This window comes from Coregonus clupeaformis, chromosome 24 (genome assembly GCF_020615455.1).
Source record: "Coregonus clupeaformis isolate EN_2021a chromosome 24, ASM2061545v1, whole genome shotgun sequence".
NCBI lineage: Eukaryota > Metazoa > Chordata > Actinopteri > Salmoniformes > Salmonidae > Coregonus > Coregonus clupeaformis.
This window is the reverse complement of record NC_059215.1, coordinates 2,391,743-2,408,720: the sequence shown is the minus strand read 5'-3', so window position 1 is coordinate 2,408,720 and position 16,978 is coordinate 2,391,743. Positions and strand designations below refer to the sequence as shown.

At 43.7% G+C, this 16,978-nt stretch overlaps 1 protein-coding gene across 3 annotated transcripts in view; it reads left to right on the top strand.

Annotated features, from left to right (window-relative positions):
- LOC121537606 (glutamate receptor 4) overlaps window positions 1-16,978 on the top strand; it is a 232,430-nt gene that overhangs the window by 142,012 nt on the left and 73,440 nt on the right. For 2 of the 3 annotated variants that reach the window (XM_045206975.1, XM_045206973.1), the window contains exons 7-9: window positions 4,584-4,751; window positions 4,944-5,048; window positions 6,276-6,380. In XM_045206975.1, the coding sequence (XP_045062910.1) occupies window positions 4,584-4,751; window positions 4,944-5,048; window positions 6,276-6,380 (378 nt within the window). Of the gene's footprint in view, window positions 1-4,583; window positions 4,752-4,943; window positions 5,049-6,275; window positions 6,381-7,516; window positions 9,225-16,978 lie in introns of those variants that run through there. The other variant, XM_045206974.1, reaches the window with a different exon arrangement.

The window sequence follows — 16,978 nt, the reverse complement described above, 5'->3', positions numbered from 1 at the left end:
GCTTCAACTGGAAGCCAGTGGAGTGTGCGGAGGAGCGGGGTGACTTGGGAAGGTTGAACACCAGACGGGCTGCGGCATTCTGGATGAGTTGTAGGGGTTTAATGGCACAGGCAGGGAGCCCAGCCAACAGCGAGTTGCAGTAATCCAGACGGGAGATGACAAGTGCCTGGATTAGGACCTGTGCCACTTCCTGTGTAAGGCAGGGTCGTACTCTCCGAATGTTGTAGAGCATGAACCTACAGGATCGGGTCACCGCCTTGATGTTAGCGGAGAACGACAGGGTGTTGTCCAGGGTCACGCCAAGGCTCTTCGCACTCTGGGAGGAGGACACAACAGAGTTGTCAACCGTGATGGCGAGATCATGGAACGGGCAGTCCTTCCGCGGGAGGAAGAAAAGCTCCGTCTTGCAGAGGTTCAGCTTGAGGTGGTGATCCGTCATCCATACTGATATGTCTGCCAGACATGCAGAGATGTGATTCGCCACCTGGTTATCAGAAGGGGGAAAGGAGAAGATTAGTTGTGTGTCGTCAGCGTAGCAATGATAGGAGAGGCCATGTGAGGATATGACAGAGCCATATAGCGAGAATAGGAGAGGGCCTAGAACTGAGCCCTGGGGGACACCAGTGGTGAGAGCACGTGGTGCGGAGACAGCTTCTCACCACGCCACTTGGTAGGAGCAACCGGTCAGGTAGGACGCAATCCAAGAGTGAGCCGCGCCGGAGATGCCCAGCTCGGAGAGGGTGGAGAGGAGGATCTGATGGTTCACAGTATCAAAGGCAGCAGACAGGTCTAGAAGGACAAGAGCAGAGGAGAGAGAGTTAGCTTTAGCAGTGCGGAGAGCCTCTGTGACACAGAGAAGAGCAGTCTCAGTTGAATGACCAGTCTTGAAACCTGACTGGTTTGGATCAAGAAGGTCATTCTGAGAGAGATAGCAAGAGAGTTGGCTAAAGACGGCACGCTCAATAGTTTTGGAGAGAAAAGAAAGAAGGGATACTGGTCTGTAGTTGTTGACATCAGAGGGATCGAGTGTTGGTTTTTTGAGAAGGGGTGCAACTCTCGCTCTCTTGAAGACGGAAGGGACATAGCCAGCGGTCAAGGATGAGTTGATCAGCGAGGTGAGGTAAGGGAGAAGGTCACCGGAGATGGTCTGGAGAAGAGAGGAGGGGATAGGGTCAAGCGGGCAGGTTGTTGGGCGGCCTGCCGTCACAAGTCGCAAGATTTTATCTGGAGAGAGAGGGGAGAAAGAAGTCAAAGCATAGGATAGGGCAGTGTGAGCAGGACCAGCAGTGTCATTTGACTTAACAAACGAGGATCGGATGTCGTCAACCTTCTTTTCAAAATGGTTGACGAAGTCATCCACAGAGAGGGAGGAGGGGGGGGGGGGATTCAGCAGGGAGGAGAATGTGGCAAAGAGCTTCCTAGGGTTAGAGGCGGATGCTTGGAATTTAGAGTGGTAGAAAGTGGCCTTAGCAGCAGAAACAGATGAAGAAAATGTAGAGAGGAGGGAGTGAAAAGATGCCAGTTCTGCAGGGAGTCTAGTTTTCTTCCATTTCCGCTCAGCTGCCCGGAGCTCTGTTCTGTGAGCTCGCAATGAGTCATCAAGCCACGGAGCTGGAGGGGAGGACCGAGTCAAAGGATGCAGAAAGGGAGGAGAGGAGGGTTGAGGAGGCAGAATCAGGAGATTGGAGGGAGAAGGATTGAGCAGAGGGAAGAGATGATAGGATGGAAGAGGAGAGAGTAGCGGGAGAGAGAGAGCGAAGGTTGCGACGGCACATTACCATCTGTGTAGGGGCAGAGTGAGTAGTGTTGGAGGAGAGGGAGAGAGAAAAGGATACAAAGTAGTGGTCGGAGACTTGGAGGGGAGTTGCAGTGAGATTAGTAGAAGAACAGCATCTAGTAAAGATGAGGTCAAGCGTATTGCCTGCCTTGTGAGTAGGGGGGGACGGTGAGAGGGTGAGGTCAAAAGAGGAGAGGAGTGGAAAGAAGGAGGCAGAGAGAAATGAGTCATATGTTGAGTATCTGTAGCATCAGCAATTGTGGGTTCGATTACAGGCTCAAAATGGCCAGAAACAAAGAACTTTCTTCTGAAACTCGTCAGGCTATTCTTGTTCTGAGAAATGAAGGCTATTCCAAGCGAGAAATTGCCAAGAAATTGAAGATCTCGTACAACGCTGTGTACTACTCCCTTCACAGAACAGCGCCAACTGGCTATAACCAGAATAGAAAGAGGAGTGGGAGGCCCCGGTGCACAACTGAGCAAGAGGACAAATACATTAGAGTGACTAGTTTGAGAAACAGACACCTCACAGGTCCTCAATTGGCAGTTTCATTAAATAGTACCCGCAAAACACGAGTCTCAACGTCAACAGTGAAGAGGAGACTCTGGGATGCTGACCTTCTAGGCAGAGTTGCAAAGAAAAAGCCATATCTCAGACTGGCCAATAAAAAGAAAAGATTAAGATGGGCAAAAGAACACAGTCACTGAACAAAGGAAGATTGGAAAAAAGTGTTATGGACAGACAAATCGACGTTTGAGGTGTTCGGATCACAAAGAAGAACATTTATGAGACGCAGACCAAATGAAAAGATGCTGGAGGAGTGCTTGATGCCATCTGACAAACATGGTGGAGGCAATGTGATGGTCTGGGGGTGCTTCGGTGGTGGTAAAGTGGGAGATTTGCAACGCCATGCCATACCCTGTGGACGGCGCTTGATTGGAGCCAATTTCCTCCTACAACAGGACAATGACCCAAAGCCCAGCTCCAAACTATGCAATAACTATTTAGGGAAGAAGCAGTCAGCTGGTATTCTATCTATAATGGAGTGGCCAGCACAGTCACCGGATCTCAACCCTATTGAGCTGTTGTGGGAGCAGCTTGACCGTATGGTACGTAAGAAGTGCCCATCAAGCCAATCCAACTTGTGGGAGGTGCTTCAGGAAGCATGGGGCGAAATCTCTTCAGATTACCTCAACAAATTGACAACTAGAATGCCAAAGGTCTGCAAGGCTGTAATTGCTGCAAATGGAGGATTCTTTGACGAAAGCAAAGTTTGAAGGACACAATTATTATTTCAATTAAAAATAGTTATTTCTAACCTTGTCAATGACTACATTTCCTATTCATTTTGCTATATTTCCTATTCAAACTCATTTCATGTATGTTTTCATGGAAAACAAGGACATTTCTAAGTGACCCCAAACTTTTGAACGTTAGTGTACACACAGAAGACCCCCTCACCCTCCCTCCCACCCAACCACCCACCTACCTACCTACCTACCTACCTACCTACCTACCTACCTACCTACCTACCTACCTACCCACCTACCTACCCACACCACACACACATGCACCCTGTTCCCCCCACAGAGAGCTGTAATGAGCGAGGGAGTGATGAGGTTAGAGCTGGGTTAATGAGTAGGATTCCCCCAGGCCAGAGGCAAAGTTACAGTGCTTTCAGAAAGTATTCACTCCCCTTGACTTTTTCAACATTTTGTTGTGTTACAGCCGGAATTTAAAGTGGATTCAATTAAGATTTTGTGTCACTGGCCTACACACAGTACCCTATAATGTCAAAGTGGAATTAGGTTTTTAGAAGTTACAAATAAATGATAAATTAAAAGCTGAAATGTCTTGAGTCAATAAGTATTCAACCCCTTTGTTATGGCAAGCCTAAATAAGTTAAAATCGAACACAACACATCACTGAGTACCACTCTTCATATTTTCAAGCATGGTGGTGGCTGTATCATCTTATAGGTATGCTTGTCATCAATAAGGACAAGGGATTGTTTTTGAATAAAAAGAAATGGAATAGCGCTAAGCACAGGCAAAATCCTAGAGGAAAACCTGGTTCAGTCTGCTTTCCACCAAACACTGGGAGATGAATTCACCTTTCAGCAGGACAATAACCTAAAACACATAGCCAAATCTACACTGGAGTTGCTTACCAAGAAGACAGTGAACGTTCCTTAGCGTCCGAGTTACAGTTTTGACTTAAATCTGCTGCAAAATCTATAACAAGACCTGAAAATGGTTGTCTAACAATGATCAACAACCAATTTGACAGAGCTTGAACAATTATTAAAAGAATAATGGTCAAAATGTTGCATAATCCTGGTGTAGAAACCTCTTAGAGACTAACCCAGAAAGAAACAGCTGTAACTGCTGCGAAAGGTGCACAGCTGTAGCTGCTGCCAAAGGTGATTCTAACTAATTGTATTGACTCTTATCTAATCTAGATATATTAGTGTTTTATTTTTCATATTTGTCTTACAAACTGTTTGAATTTTTCTTCCACCTTGACATTACAGAGTTTTTTAAATTAAATCCATTTTAATCTCACTTTGAAACACAACAGAATGTACTTTATGACATGGGTTATTGTTATCTGATTGGTAATGAACTTGGTGCTTGGCGTCACACGCAATGCAACAATCTTCCTTGCTGCAAATAATATATTTTATGCCCAGTGCGCACACGCAGAAACCTTTCTCTCTTTTCATAGTCACACACACGCACACACACATGCACACCCCATCCCCTCCATCACACACACACCTGACGATTCTCTCCTGTTCCCCAGTACACGTCGGCTCTGACGTATGACGGCGTGATGGTGATGGCGGAGGCCTTCAGGAACCTGCGTAGGCAGAAGGTTGACATCTCTCGCCGGGGCAACGCTGGGGACTGTCTGGCAAACCCCGCCGCCCCCTGGAATCAGGGCATTGACATGGAGCGCACCCTTAAACAGGTATCTAACACTGCACCTCAAAGCCATTTCGGTTCATGAAATACCTTATTTCTGCAAACTCAATGATGTCCACAAAGGACAAACTGTCAATACCACAAACTGTTTCCTATGAAATGTGTCTTATTTAAAGTAGGACGAAGGTATACCTGCATTCTTTGTGACTCTGATGATAGTGTTTTGTCCTGTGTACAGGTCCGGCTGCAGGGACTAACAGGTAATGTCCAGTTTGACCACTATGGACGCAGGGTCAACTACACCATGGACGTGTTTGAGCTGAAGAACAACGGACCCAGACGGGTAAGATGACTACTGGTCCACCCACCTCACTGCCCACGCTGTCCTGCTATCATACCATAACCCAGTCATTTGAAAACATAATAACTATATGTTTGAATATCTATTTACTATATGTTAACTATATGTTTCATTTTATTCTCAATTTCCATCACTGCCCATGCTTTCTAGCTAACACCATAATAACTATACCATAATACCACTATAACATAATAACTCAATCATATTGAAAACATAATATGAACATTTGAATAACAAATAACTTTGTTTCATTTCATTTTCAATTTCCATGGTTTAAAATGCCAGAAGAGAACATCTGTTTATCTGTTTATCATCTTATTATTGTCTGTGTGTCTGTAGAACCTGGGTATTGTGTATTAGTGAGCTCTATATTCAAATTGCTGCATGAACAGTACACTCAGGCTTCGAGAATATGCGTGTGCATGTGCTCCTGTGTGTGTGTGTGTGTGTTTTGCCGTGTCCTGTATAGTATTTTCAGTGCTGTGTGTGTACGTGCGGGACTCCAGCCAACTACGGTACGTGAATAGAGAGAGGTGGAGAGGTAGAGAGAGATAGTGATGGAGGAGAGAGAGGGGGATGAAGTGGAGGGGTGGTTGGGCCTGCCCACTGGCTGGCTCTGCATACATGCATGTGTGCACACCACGCACGCGTGTACTTACACACACACACACACACACACACACACTCACACCTACCCGTGAGCTCGTCAATCATTCCTACCCTTAGCAGAGAGAGAAAGGAGCAGTTCAACCCCCTTCTTCCTGCTCAATGGCAGACACCACCAGCATGAAATAAAACCCTGTCTAGCTTTATTATGTACCATGTATAAAACAGTATATAACAATAACTTCCTTAGCTTGACTCACCTATTATACGACTCAGATTCATATACTCTATAATAAAAAACTAAACATTGTGCATTTTAATGTACTGTACATGACACAACAAAGCATACAATTTGTGTGACTCTTATCCTTTGCATGTATACACACAAAATATCTCAGATAGTCTCACAGATCCTAACACCACATAATTAACACAAATATACTGGAAACGACACGTACTCTACGGTGAGTAATCATGACAAACACATTCAAACAACAAAGAAAGCATACCACGCACAAACACGCATGCACACACACACATACTGTGCACACACACACACACACACCCTGGGCGTTTCACTCACTGTCCTCTCATTGTCTCCAGATGGGTTACTGGACGGATTCAGACAAGCTGGTTCTGATCCAGAATGAAGTCCTCAATCCCAATGAAATTATGGAGAACAGAACTGTTGTGGTCACCACTATCATGGTAAGATGCACTACAACCCTACTAACTCACATGCACATGTGTACACACACACACACACACACACAGAGAGACACACATGTGCACACACACAAAAAGACACGCACACACACACGATAGAGACACAGACACACACATCCTCTAGCGCTCTCAAGTCTTAGTGTTCTCCCGGAAGGGCTTTCCTCTACCTTCCTTCAGTCACACAAACACACACATTATCCAAAACACACATCAACATTGGCACTGCAGATGCTTTTGAGACGTTGTTACACTAGGTGTGATGGAGATTGTATAAATGTCACTGTAAGTGCAGTACCTGCCATGACTAGCCTAGTCCCCTTTATAAAATGCATGAGCTGCATTCTGTATCCTTGCCAGAGACTGCTACACCCACATTTTAAGAGCTGTCAGTCAATGTGGCCAGACAAAGTCAGATTATATTACTCAAACACACACACACACACACACACACACACACACACACACACACACACACACACACACACACACACACACAGACACAAACACAGGCACACGCATGTACACACACAAACACACACACACAAACACACGTGCGCAAACAGAAACATACAAACAACTCTCTGGGCACAACTTTCTCTTACACAGCACTCATTGTTTAGTTACTAGTAGGCCTACTTACTAGAGCTCATGACCCAACTGATACTTGGACACAAAATGGCTGCCTGTTTGCTTGGTTTCTGTTAGTTAAATTTGGACTAATACTGTAACCATGTCTGCACCACAATTCAAAATGGCCACCGGTTGCATGGAATGTGAACTATGGGTACTAAATAAGAAGGCTTTTCATACTACTGAGCCGAACCGAGCCGAGCCAAACCAAGCTGTGCTGAGCTGGCCTGGTTACGCATCCATCATAGTTGCTGGAACTGAGCTGAAAAGGACAATGTGAAAAGAAAATGTCCACAGTTTGGCACAGTTTGGTTCGGGTCGGCATGATAGTGTGAAAACGGTGAAGATGTGCTGTGTTTCTGAGATTAAAGGTGGCTGACTAGATAAGAGGAGTTGAAGAGAACAGGGTAAGAAAAGACAGAGTTAGTAGAGTAGGGATGGAAATGGGATTGGAGAGTCATACCTCAGCAGAATCCTCCTCTTTTCAGCCCCTGGTGAGGAAACCCATTTTAAGAAACTGAGAAACTGGACACAAGCAGAGCCCAAATGAAAGCACATATTGGGAAACTGACGGACAGTATTGGACGTAACCAGAGCCAGAGTGAACCCCCTAAAGAACAGACTGATGCAACGGAGAGCTGTGTCATGAATTCTAATGCACACCTTATTAGTTAACTGACCCAAGGAATGGATCTATCCAGAGCCAAAATGAACCCCCTCAAGAAGACACAAAATGGACACAGTCTGACCAAATTACGTTTTTTCTTTTTTTTACTGAACGAAGATGGAGAGAGATAGGAGTCACAATGGACCCTTCGTCCTGCCTAAGGCAACAAGAATGTTTGTTCATCTAGTCAAACATCCCATCAACATGGTTGCACTTAACTGTGTGTGTGTGTGTGTGTGTGTGTGTGTGTGTGTGTGTGTGTGTGTGTGTGTGTGTGTGTCTGCAAATGTGTGTTTGCATACAATTGGTGTCAATTAACTCTAGGATATAAATGTTCTCATTACATGAATTTCCATGCCTGGCATATTCCAGGTGATTATGGCTGATACAGTATTTGGTATTGAAATGCAAAAATGTAGAAATGGATGTTAAGATTTTAACTAACTAACTTGAAAAATGCTCTGAGGCTGCTCTGAATCCGTGAGTTTCCATTCAATTTTTGTATATAAGAGCTTTATAACACACCTTCTAAAGCACTGCCATTTTTATAATTTTAGCTCATTTACATCACATCACCATGCTTCCATAGAGCATGATAATATCAGTGTTTAACTATGCTGGCTGTGTCAGATAGCATCTGTAATGTGTGTTTGCGCTTGATAATGCACTTGATAATGTTTGTTTACTGTAATATACACTAATTAAGCTTTCACTTCCGTATTACATTCTTTGTCGACTATGATAAACCGAAACTGTAACTCAAACCTGGAACCTCAACTGTGCAGAAGTCTGTTATTGTCAGATACAAAGTCGATCGATAAAGTTTTGGGAGAGGATGGATGAGGTATCAGGAGTAGGGCATCAGTATTAGGAAGTTGTCAGTTGTTATACTTCCTAATATGGATGCCGTGTAGGAGCTCCCCCTTGATTCACCTATAGTGAAGTTTAATCTCCACACTAAACTTTGAAAAGTGCCAGGTAGCATCTGTTCAGCTGTTTTTCATGTAAATATGCAATTATTTCTCATGAAAAGCCTTCATTTGGACTGGTATAGGAATCATTCATCCACAGTGATAGCTCTGAATATGGCTCATCTCGAGACTGATAGTAAACGCCTGTGTCCGTCGCTCGCCTGATTCATAGGCTATAGTCTTCAAAGCATTTCACACAAAAAAGCCATTAAAATTGGTGTTAAGTTGTACATGGGACAACGTTGTGCCAAAACCCTACAAGGGACCTAAGGGGAACATAACCTAATGTCCTTAGGACGTCCCCTGTTTGCTGAGGGTATTTCAGAATTAGGAATGAGGGTATGTCAGAAATCAAATACCCATTTCCACCTCATATCAACGACAAGGCAACTGAATGGTGTTTTATCCCAACCACAGCAGCTGGGGGGACTTACTGATAGCACCTGAACCTCAGCTGAGAAAGCACCTTGAACGTTTTCAAATAGCTTATTGTACTCATGCTTGAAATGTGCTCAATTTACTGAATGTCATGCACCCAAGTGAAAAATAAAGGTTTGATTTGTGCCATAAGTGGTTGGTGCTGACTGGGACACAGATGAGCTGTTTTTTTGAGAGAGAGAGAGAGAGAGAGAGAGAGAGAGAGAGAGAGAGAGAGAGAGAGAGAGAGAGAGAGAGAGAGAGAGAGAGAGAGAGACCAGTGTCTCTTATTCAAGGGAGCCCTGCACATATAATTTCTAAAAAATCTAATACAATATTAAACAAGTAAAATTCTGCACAGATAAACATACATAATATACATAAAACACAATCAACTAAAACAAACACATTCTAAACTGCCCCAGGGATACTAAGGCCTCAATGTGTACTGTTTTTGGGAGAAAAACGAAAGGCTGATTTACCTAACTCTGAAGACACAAAAGGAGTCTCCAGAGTTAACCAACCCTGTGTTTTGGTTTGACAAGAAGTCCTGAAAAGGAAACTCGAGGGATTCGGGGACGTTTCGCCGGTCCCCACATGGAAAACAAGCTACACTGAACAAAAATATAAACGCAACATGCAACAATTTCAAAAGTTTTACTGATTTAAATAAATTCATAAGGCCCTAATCTATGAATTTCACATGACTGGGAATACAGATATGCATCTGTTGGTCACAGATACCTTAAAAAAAAGGTAGGGGTGTGGCTCAGAAAACCAGTCAGTATCTGGTGTGACCACCATTTGCCTCATGCAGCACAACACATCTCCTTCGCATAGAGATTATCAGGCATTTGATCGTGGCCTGTGGAATGTTGTCCCGCTCCTCTTCAATGGCTGTGCGACATTGCTGGACATTGGCGGGAACTGGAACATGCGGTCGTACACGTCGATCCAGAGCATCCCAAACATATTCAATGGGTGACGTCTGGTGAGTATGCAGGCCATGGAATAACTGGGACATTTTCACCTTCCAGGAATTGTGTACAGATACTAGCGACATGGGGCCGAGCATTATCATGCCCGAACATGAGTCGGCGGATGAATGGCACGACAATGGGCCTCAGAATCTCGTCACGGTATCTCTTTGCATTCAAATTGCCATCGATAAAATGTAATTGTGCTCGTTGTCCGTAGCTTATGCCTGACCATACCATAATCCCACCGCCACCATGTGGCACTTTGTTCACAGCGTTGACATCAGCACACCGCTCGCCCACATGACGCCATGAACACTGTCTGCCATCTGCCCGGTACAGTTGAAACTGGGATTCATCCATCAAGAGCACACTTCTCCAGCGTGCCAGTGACCATCAAAGGTGAGCATTTGAACACTGAAGTCGGTTACAACGCTGAACTGCAGTCAGGTCAAGACCCTGGTGAGGATGACCAGCATGCAGATGAGCTTCCCTGAGACGTTGTCTGACAGTTTGTGCAGAAATTCTTGTGCAAACCCACAGTTTCATCAGCTGTCCGGGTGGCTGGTCTCAGACCATCCCGCAGGTGAAGAAGCCGGATGTGGAGGTCCTGGGCTGGCGTGGTTACACATGGTCTGCGGTTGTGAGGCCGGTTGGACATACTGCCAAATTCTCTAAAATGACGTTGGAGGCGACTTATGAAATGAACATTAAATTCTCTGGCAACAGCTCTGGTGGACATTCCTGCAGTCAGCATGCCAATTGCACACTCCCTCAAAACTTGAGACATCTGTGGCATTGTGTTGTGTGACAAAACTGCATATTTTAGAGTGGCCTTTTGTTGTCCCTAGCACAAGGTGTACATGTGTAATGATCATGCTATTTAATCAGCTTCTTGACATGCCACACCTGTCAGGTGGATGGATTATCTTGGCAAAGGAAAAATACTCACTAAAAGGGATGTAAAATAAATTGTGCACAACATTTGAGAGAAATAAGGTTTTTGTGCGTAAGAAAAATGTAGGCCATCTTTTATTTCAGCTCATGAAACATGGGACCAACACTTTACATGTTGTGTTTATATTTTTGTTCAGTGTATTTTAAGCTTAGTGGTTAGGTTTAGGGTTAGGGTTAGAATTAGGGTTAGAATTAAGGTTAGGGGTTAGGGGTTAGAGAAAAAGAGAGACATGGTGCTTGGTTTGGTGTATAAAACCCTAGAGTGATTGGATGTTTAAGGTCAATATATAGCCCAGTATATAGTTTATTTTTGTTTTATTTATTCATCAAGAAACTATCAATAGGCTACATAGCTTGATCAAATTGATTTACAAAGACCTCTTGCAAGTCCTGCCCATCACTATACACTCTCTCCTCCTCTTTGCTCCATGATGCACCTTGGAAGGAACCACTTACTAGGGAGAATGGGGGATACTCTTTGCCTGGTCCAGTCAGTGTGACCCCTCTGCAAAATACAGCTGATATATCTTTTTTTATAAATAATTATGCTAAAACGTGGACTTAAACATTACGTTTAGTAATTCATTTAACATCAGAAATGTTTAAAAACAGGACAAATCTGAGGGGGCACGTTCCATTGTGCCCCCTAAGGGCATGATGCCTCTGCACACACATGTATATATTAAAGACAGTAAATGCATGTGTGAGTTGACATTCAAATTGACAGATACAGTCTGTCTGATATATGAGGAGTATGTACAGTACCAGTTAAAAGTTTGGACACACCTACTCATTCAAGGGTTTTTCTTTCATTTTCTTTTACAATTTTCTACATTGTAGAATAATTGTGAAGACATCAAAACACATATGGAATCATGTAGTACCAAAAAAGTGTTAAACAAATGAAAATATATTTTATATTTGAGATTCTTCAAATAGCCACCCTTTACCTTGATGACAGCTTTGCACACTCTTGGCATTCTCTCATCCAGCTTCATGAGGTAGTCACCTAGAATGCATTTCAATTAACAGGTGTGCCTTGTTAGAAGTTAATTTGTGGAATTTATTTCCTTCTTAACGCGTTTGAGCCAATCAGTTGTGTTGTGACAAGGTAGGGGTGGTATAGAGAAGATAGCCCTAGTTGGTAAAAGATCAAGTCCATTTTATGGCAAGAACAGCTCAAATAAGCAATGAGAAACGACAGTCCATCATTACTTCAAGACATGAAGGTCAGTCAATTTGGAACATTTCAAGAACTTTGAAAGTTTCTTCGAGTGCAGTCGAAAAAACCATCAAGCGCTACGATGAAATTGGCTCTCATGAGGACTGCACAGGAAAGGAAGACCCAGAGTTACCTCTGCTGCAGAGGATAAGTTCATTAGAGTTTCCAGCCTCAGAAATTGCAGCTCAAATAAATGCTTCACAGAGTTCAAGTAACAGACACATCTCAGCATCAACTGTTCAGAGGAGACTGTGTGAATCAGGCCTTCATGGTCGAATTGCTGCAAAAAAAACACTACTAAAGGACACCAATAAGAAGAAGAGACTTGCTTTGGCCAAGAAACACGAGCAATGGACATTGGACCAGTGAAAATCTGTCCTTTGGTCTGGTGAGTCCAAATTGGAGATGTTTGGTTCCATCCACCGTGTGAGACGCAGAGTAGGTGAACGGATGATCTCCGCATGTGTGGTTCCCACCGTGAAGCATGGAGGAGGAGGTGTGATGGTGTGGGGGTGCTTTGCTGGTGACACTGTCTGTGATTTATTTAGAATTCAATGCACACTTAACCAGCATGGCTACCACAGCATTCTGCAGCGATACACAATCCCATCTGATTTGCACTTAGTGGGACTATCATTTTTTTTTCAACAGGACAATGACCCAACACACCTCCAGGCTGTGTAAGGGCTATTTGACCAAAAATGAGAGTGATGGAGTGCTGCATCAGATGACCTGGCCTCCACATTGTGGTCCTCTTTAGCTCAATTGGTAGAGCATGGCGCTTGTAACGCCAGGGTAGTGGGTTCGATCCCCGGGACCACCCATACGTAAAAATGTATGCACACATGACTATAAAAGCGTCTGCTAAATGGCATATTATTATATTATTATTATTACATTCACCCGACCTCAACCCAATTGAGAGTGTTTGGGATGAGTTGGACCGCAGAGTGAAGGAAAAGCAGCCAACAAGTGCTCAGCAACTCCTTCAAGACTGTTGGAAAAGCATTCCAGGTGAAGCTGGTTGAGAGTTTGCCAAGAGTGTGCAAATCGGTCACCAAGGCAAAGGGTGGCTAGTTTGAAGAATCTAAAATCTATATTGATTTGTTTAACACTTCTTTGGTTACTACATTATTCCATGTGTGTTATTTCATAGTTTTGATGTCTTCACTATTATTCTACAATGTAGAAATTATTAAAAAGAAAGAAAACTTTTGACTGATCCTGTAGGTGATATTTGGGTGTCTGTAAATCCGGAGACACAGAGCCCCAAAAAATCAAGGTAACAACATTATATATATAAACGAGGACAGGGAAAAATCATTGTTTAGCCCCTTTGGATCCACAGTGTCTAAGGAGTACTTCCAAAATGCCTCTCTTTGTTTTAGTTTAGGTACAATATCACCTCCTCTTGGTGAAATTTGGACCGTTCTATGGCTACAAAACGCAGGGAGGAAGTTGAGCCATGATTGGCTTTGATGCAGTGGCGCGCAATAGCATAGTCCGTGTTTTTATTTAGAATAGCAGCCTTATATTCTGCAATGCGAAGTTTCAATGCTCGTTTAATTTGACCAATATAAGCAGCCCCGCAGATGCATTTGAGCATGTACACTACAAAACAAGTTCCCAGTTGTCTTGAACTCCCTGAAGTCAAGTTTTCGCAGTTCCGAGTTAACAGCTGTTTTGAGCGCGGCACAAATCATGCTTCATTGAGAGCATGGCCAATTAATCCCAGATTTGGGACAACACAGCCACTCCACTGAATAGCAGGCTAGTGATTGCTTTGCAATTCTTGCAGTTAGCCACTGATTCCTTCCAAACCACTCATTGTTGAATTTGCGATTTCCAACTTATTGTGTAATGTTTATGTCCAATGGCCAATGAGCACCAATACGTTTTATCTATAATTTCTCTTCATTATTTATCTTCATATGACAAGGATTAAAAAGGATTTGCCAGTAGATTGTCGACTTGATTCATGATGATGACTGCTAGCTAAGATTTTGAAAGTATGATTTTGACATGATCAGTCCAATCAAAGCTACTGTAGATATAACGTGATTTGACGTCATTTTATCTGTGGCCAATGACCTTGAGCCTTCTTGGATGGGCACTTCTAATGTAACTCTATGGCAGCACCCAAGGGGCTTGAATTTTCGAGCTTGGCGGTGACGTAGTGTCCCCATGAGGGACAGAACACTGAGCCAATCACGGCGCAACTAGAGAACATTACCAAAACCTACGCTCCGTATATTCCACTGGCTTCCCCACCACCACAGAAAGCACTGAGCTAGGCTGAAGCATCTGCATTTTGGAGCTGCCTTACTCAAGAAAGCAAAAAAGAGGCAATGTTTGTATGCGGCTGTATTAACTCAATGATTTTAATTTATTTTTTACATTGTTTGCAAACTGATATGTGACACGTATTAATACCAAAATAACATGCAAAACATGTGGGGCTCAAAACAGTTGGCGGGTCGCCACTGACCGGGTGGTTACTGTCTGCGTGTAAAAGTTTATTCCTACTCTGCAGCTTGCGGAAGATAGTAGACTCCAACTTTTTTTCTTTAATTTTGTGGATTGTAAGTTCCAAGAAGTCTATTTTCTACCGACTTCTCTCTGCTGTGAATTTGAGATTGGGGTCAGATAAATTAATATAAGAAATGAACTCTGAGAGGAGAGCGTCAGTACCGTTCTATACCAGTAGGATGTCGTCTATGTATCTTTTCCAAAGGGCGGCATTCTGGAAATATGGGTTTTTCTGGACATCATAAATTAAGCTCTCCTGCCAGTGTCCCATAAATAAATGTGCATAGTTGGGAGCGAATGCAGCTCCCATCACTGTACGCCGAATCTGCTTGTAGAAACTGCCCGCATATTGGAAGTAATTTGATGTGAGGGCTTTTTCAGTGAGAGATCGATTAAAGTTAGATGGAGGTAAGATACCCTCCAGTCTAGTGTTGAGATAGCGAGAGAGCGCTCGTAGGCCTGCGTCATGTGGGATATTAGTGTAGAGAGACTGAACGTCAGGTGTAACCAAGATTCTTTCAGTGTCGCATCTATAGTTATTGATGATCTTAAGCACATCCCTGGTATCTCCTAAAAAGGCTGGCAATACTGGCACAAATTTAGAGATGAAGAAATCTACATACTGAGATTAGCCGCTTGTTTATGGATGTTGTGGGACAATTTAGCAAAATCATGTTCTGTCAGCCTACTGTAGGTGAGGGACTCAAATTAGCATAAGGCACAAAACTCGACTTCTTTTTGAAAGTCGTTTGTTCTCTCACATCAGAAATACCAGATTTATTATAGTTTCTAAACACTGCATTGCCATTACACAATGGTTGCCTGTTAGCAAATAATACATTCTTTAAATGTAATTGTGTCAAATTTCAATGCAAAAGGTTCCATCCTATTAGAAGGGGAGAAAGAGAGTCCTTTACTCTGGACTGACACTTGGGCATCCATGAGATGCTCTGGTGATATGTTGATTACCGAAAGTTCTTACTGTGGTTCCGACTGGACCTCCTCAGGTGGGCTGGGGGTGGATTTCCTCCCCCTCGAGCCTGCCTCGTCTTCCTGCAGGTTAGTGCTGGTTGCCTCGCGCCCTTAAAAAAGCGGGGTTGATTCGGGAGGTATAAAGTGAGGGAAAAAAGTATTTGATCCCCTGCTGATTTTGTACATTTGCTCACTGACAAAGACATGTTCAGTCTATAATTTTAATGGTAGGTTTATTTGAACAGTGAGTGACAGAATAACAACAAAAAAATCCAGAAAAATGTTATAAATTGATTTGCATTTTAATGAGGGAAATAAGTATTTGACCGCTCTGCAAAACATGACTTAGTACTTGGTGGCAAAATCCTTGTTGGCAATCACAGAGGTCAGACGTTTCTTGTAGTTGGCCACCAGGTTTGCACACATCTCAGGAGGGATTTTGTCCCACTCCTCTTTGCAGATCTTCTCCAAGTCATTAAGGTTTCGAGGCTGACGTTTGGCAACTCGAACCTTCAGCTCCCTCCACAGATTTTCTATGGGATTAAGGTCTGGAGACTGGCTAGGCCACTCCAGGACCTTAATGTGCTTCTTCTTGAGCCACTCCTTTGTTGCCTTGGCCGTGTGTTTTGGGTCATTGTCATGCTGGAATACCCATCCACGACCCATTTTCAATGCCCTGGCTGGGGGAAGGAGGTTCTCACCCAAGATTTGACGGTACATGGCACCGTCCATCGTCCCTTTGATGCAGTGAAGTTGTCCTGTCCCCTTAGCAGAAAAACACCTACAAAGCATAATGTTTCCACCTCCAGGTTTGACGGTGGGGATGGTGTTCTTGGGGTCATAGGCAGCATTCCTCCTCCTCCAAACACGGCGAGTTGAGCTGATGCCAAAGAGCTCGATTTTGCTCTCATCTGACCACAACAATTTCACCCAGTTCTCTGAATCATTCAGATGTCCGTTGGCAAACTTCAGACAGGCCTGTAAATGTGCTTTCTTGAGCAGGGGGACCTTGCGGCACTGCAGGATTTCAGTCCTCACGGCGTAGTGTGTTACCAATTGTTTTCTTGGAGACTATGGTCCCAGCTACCTCCTGTGTAGTTCTGGGCTGATTCCTCACCGTTCTCATGATCATTGCAACTCCACGAGGTGAGATCTTGCATGGAGCCCCAGGCCGAGGGAGATTGACAGTTATTTTGTGTTTCTTCCATTTGCGAATAATCGCACCAACTGTTGTCACC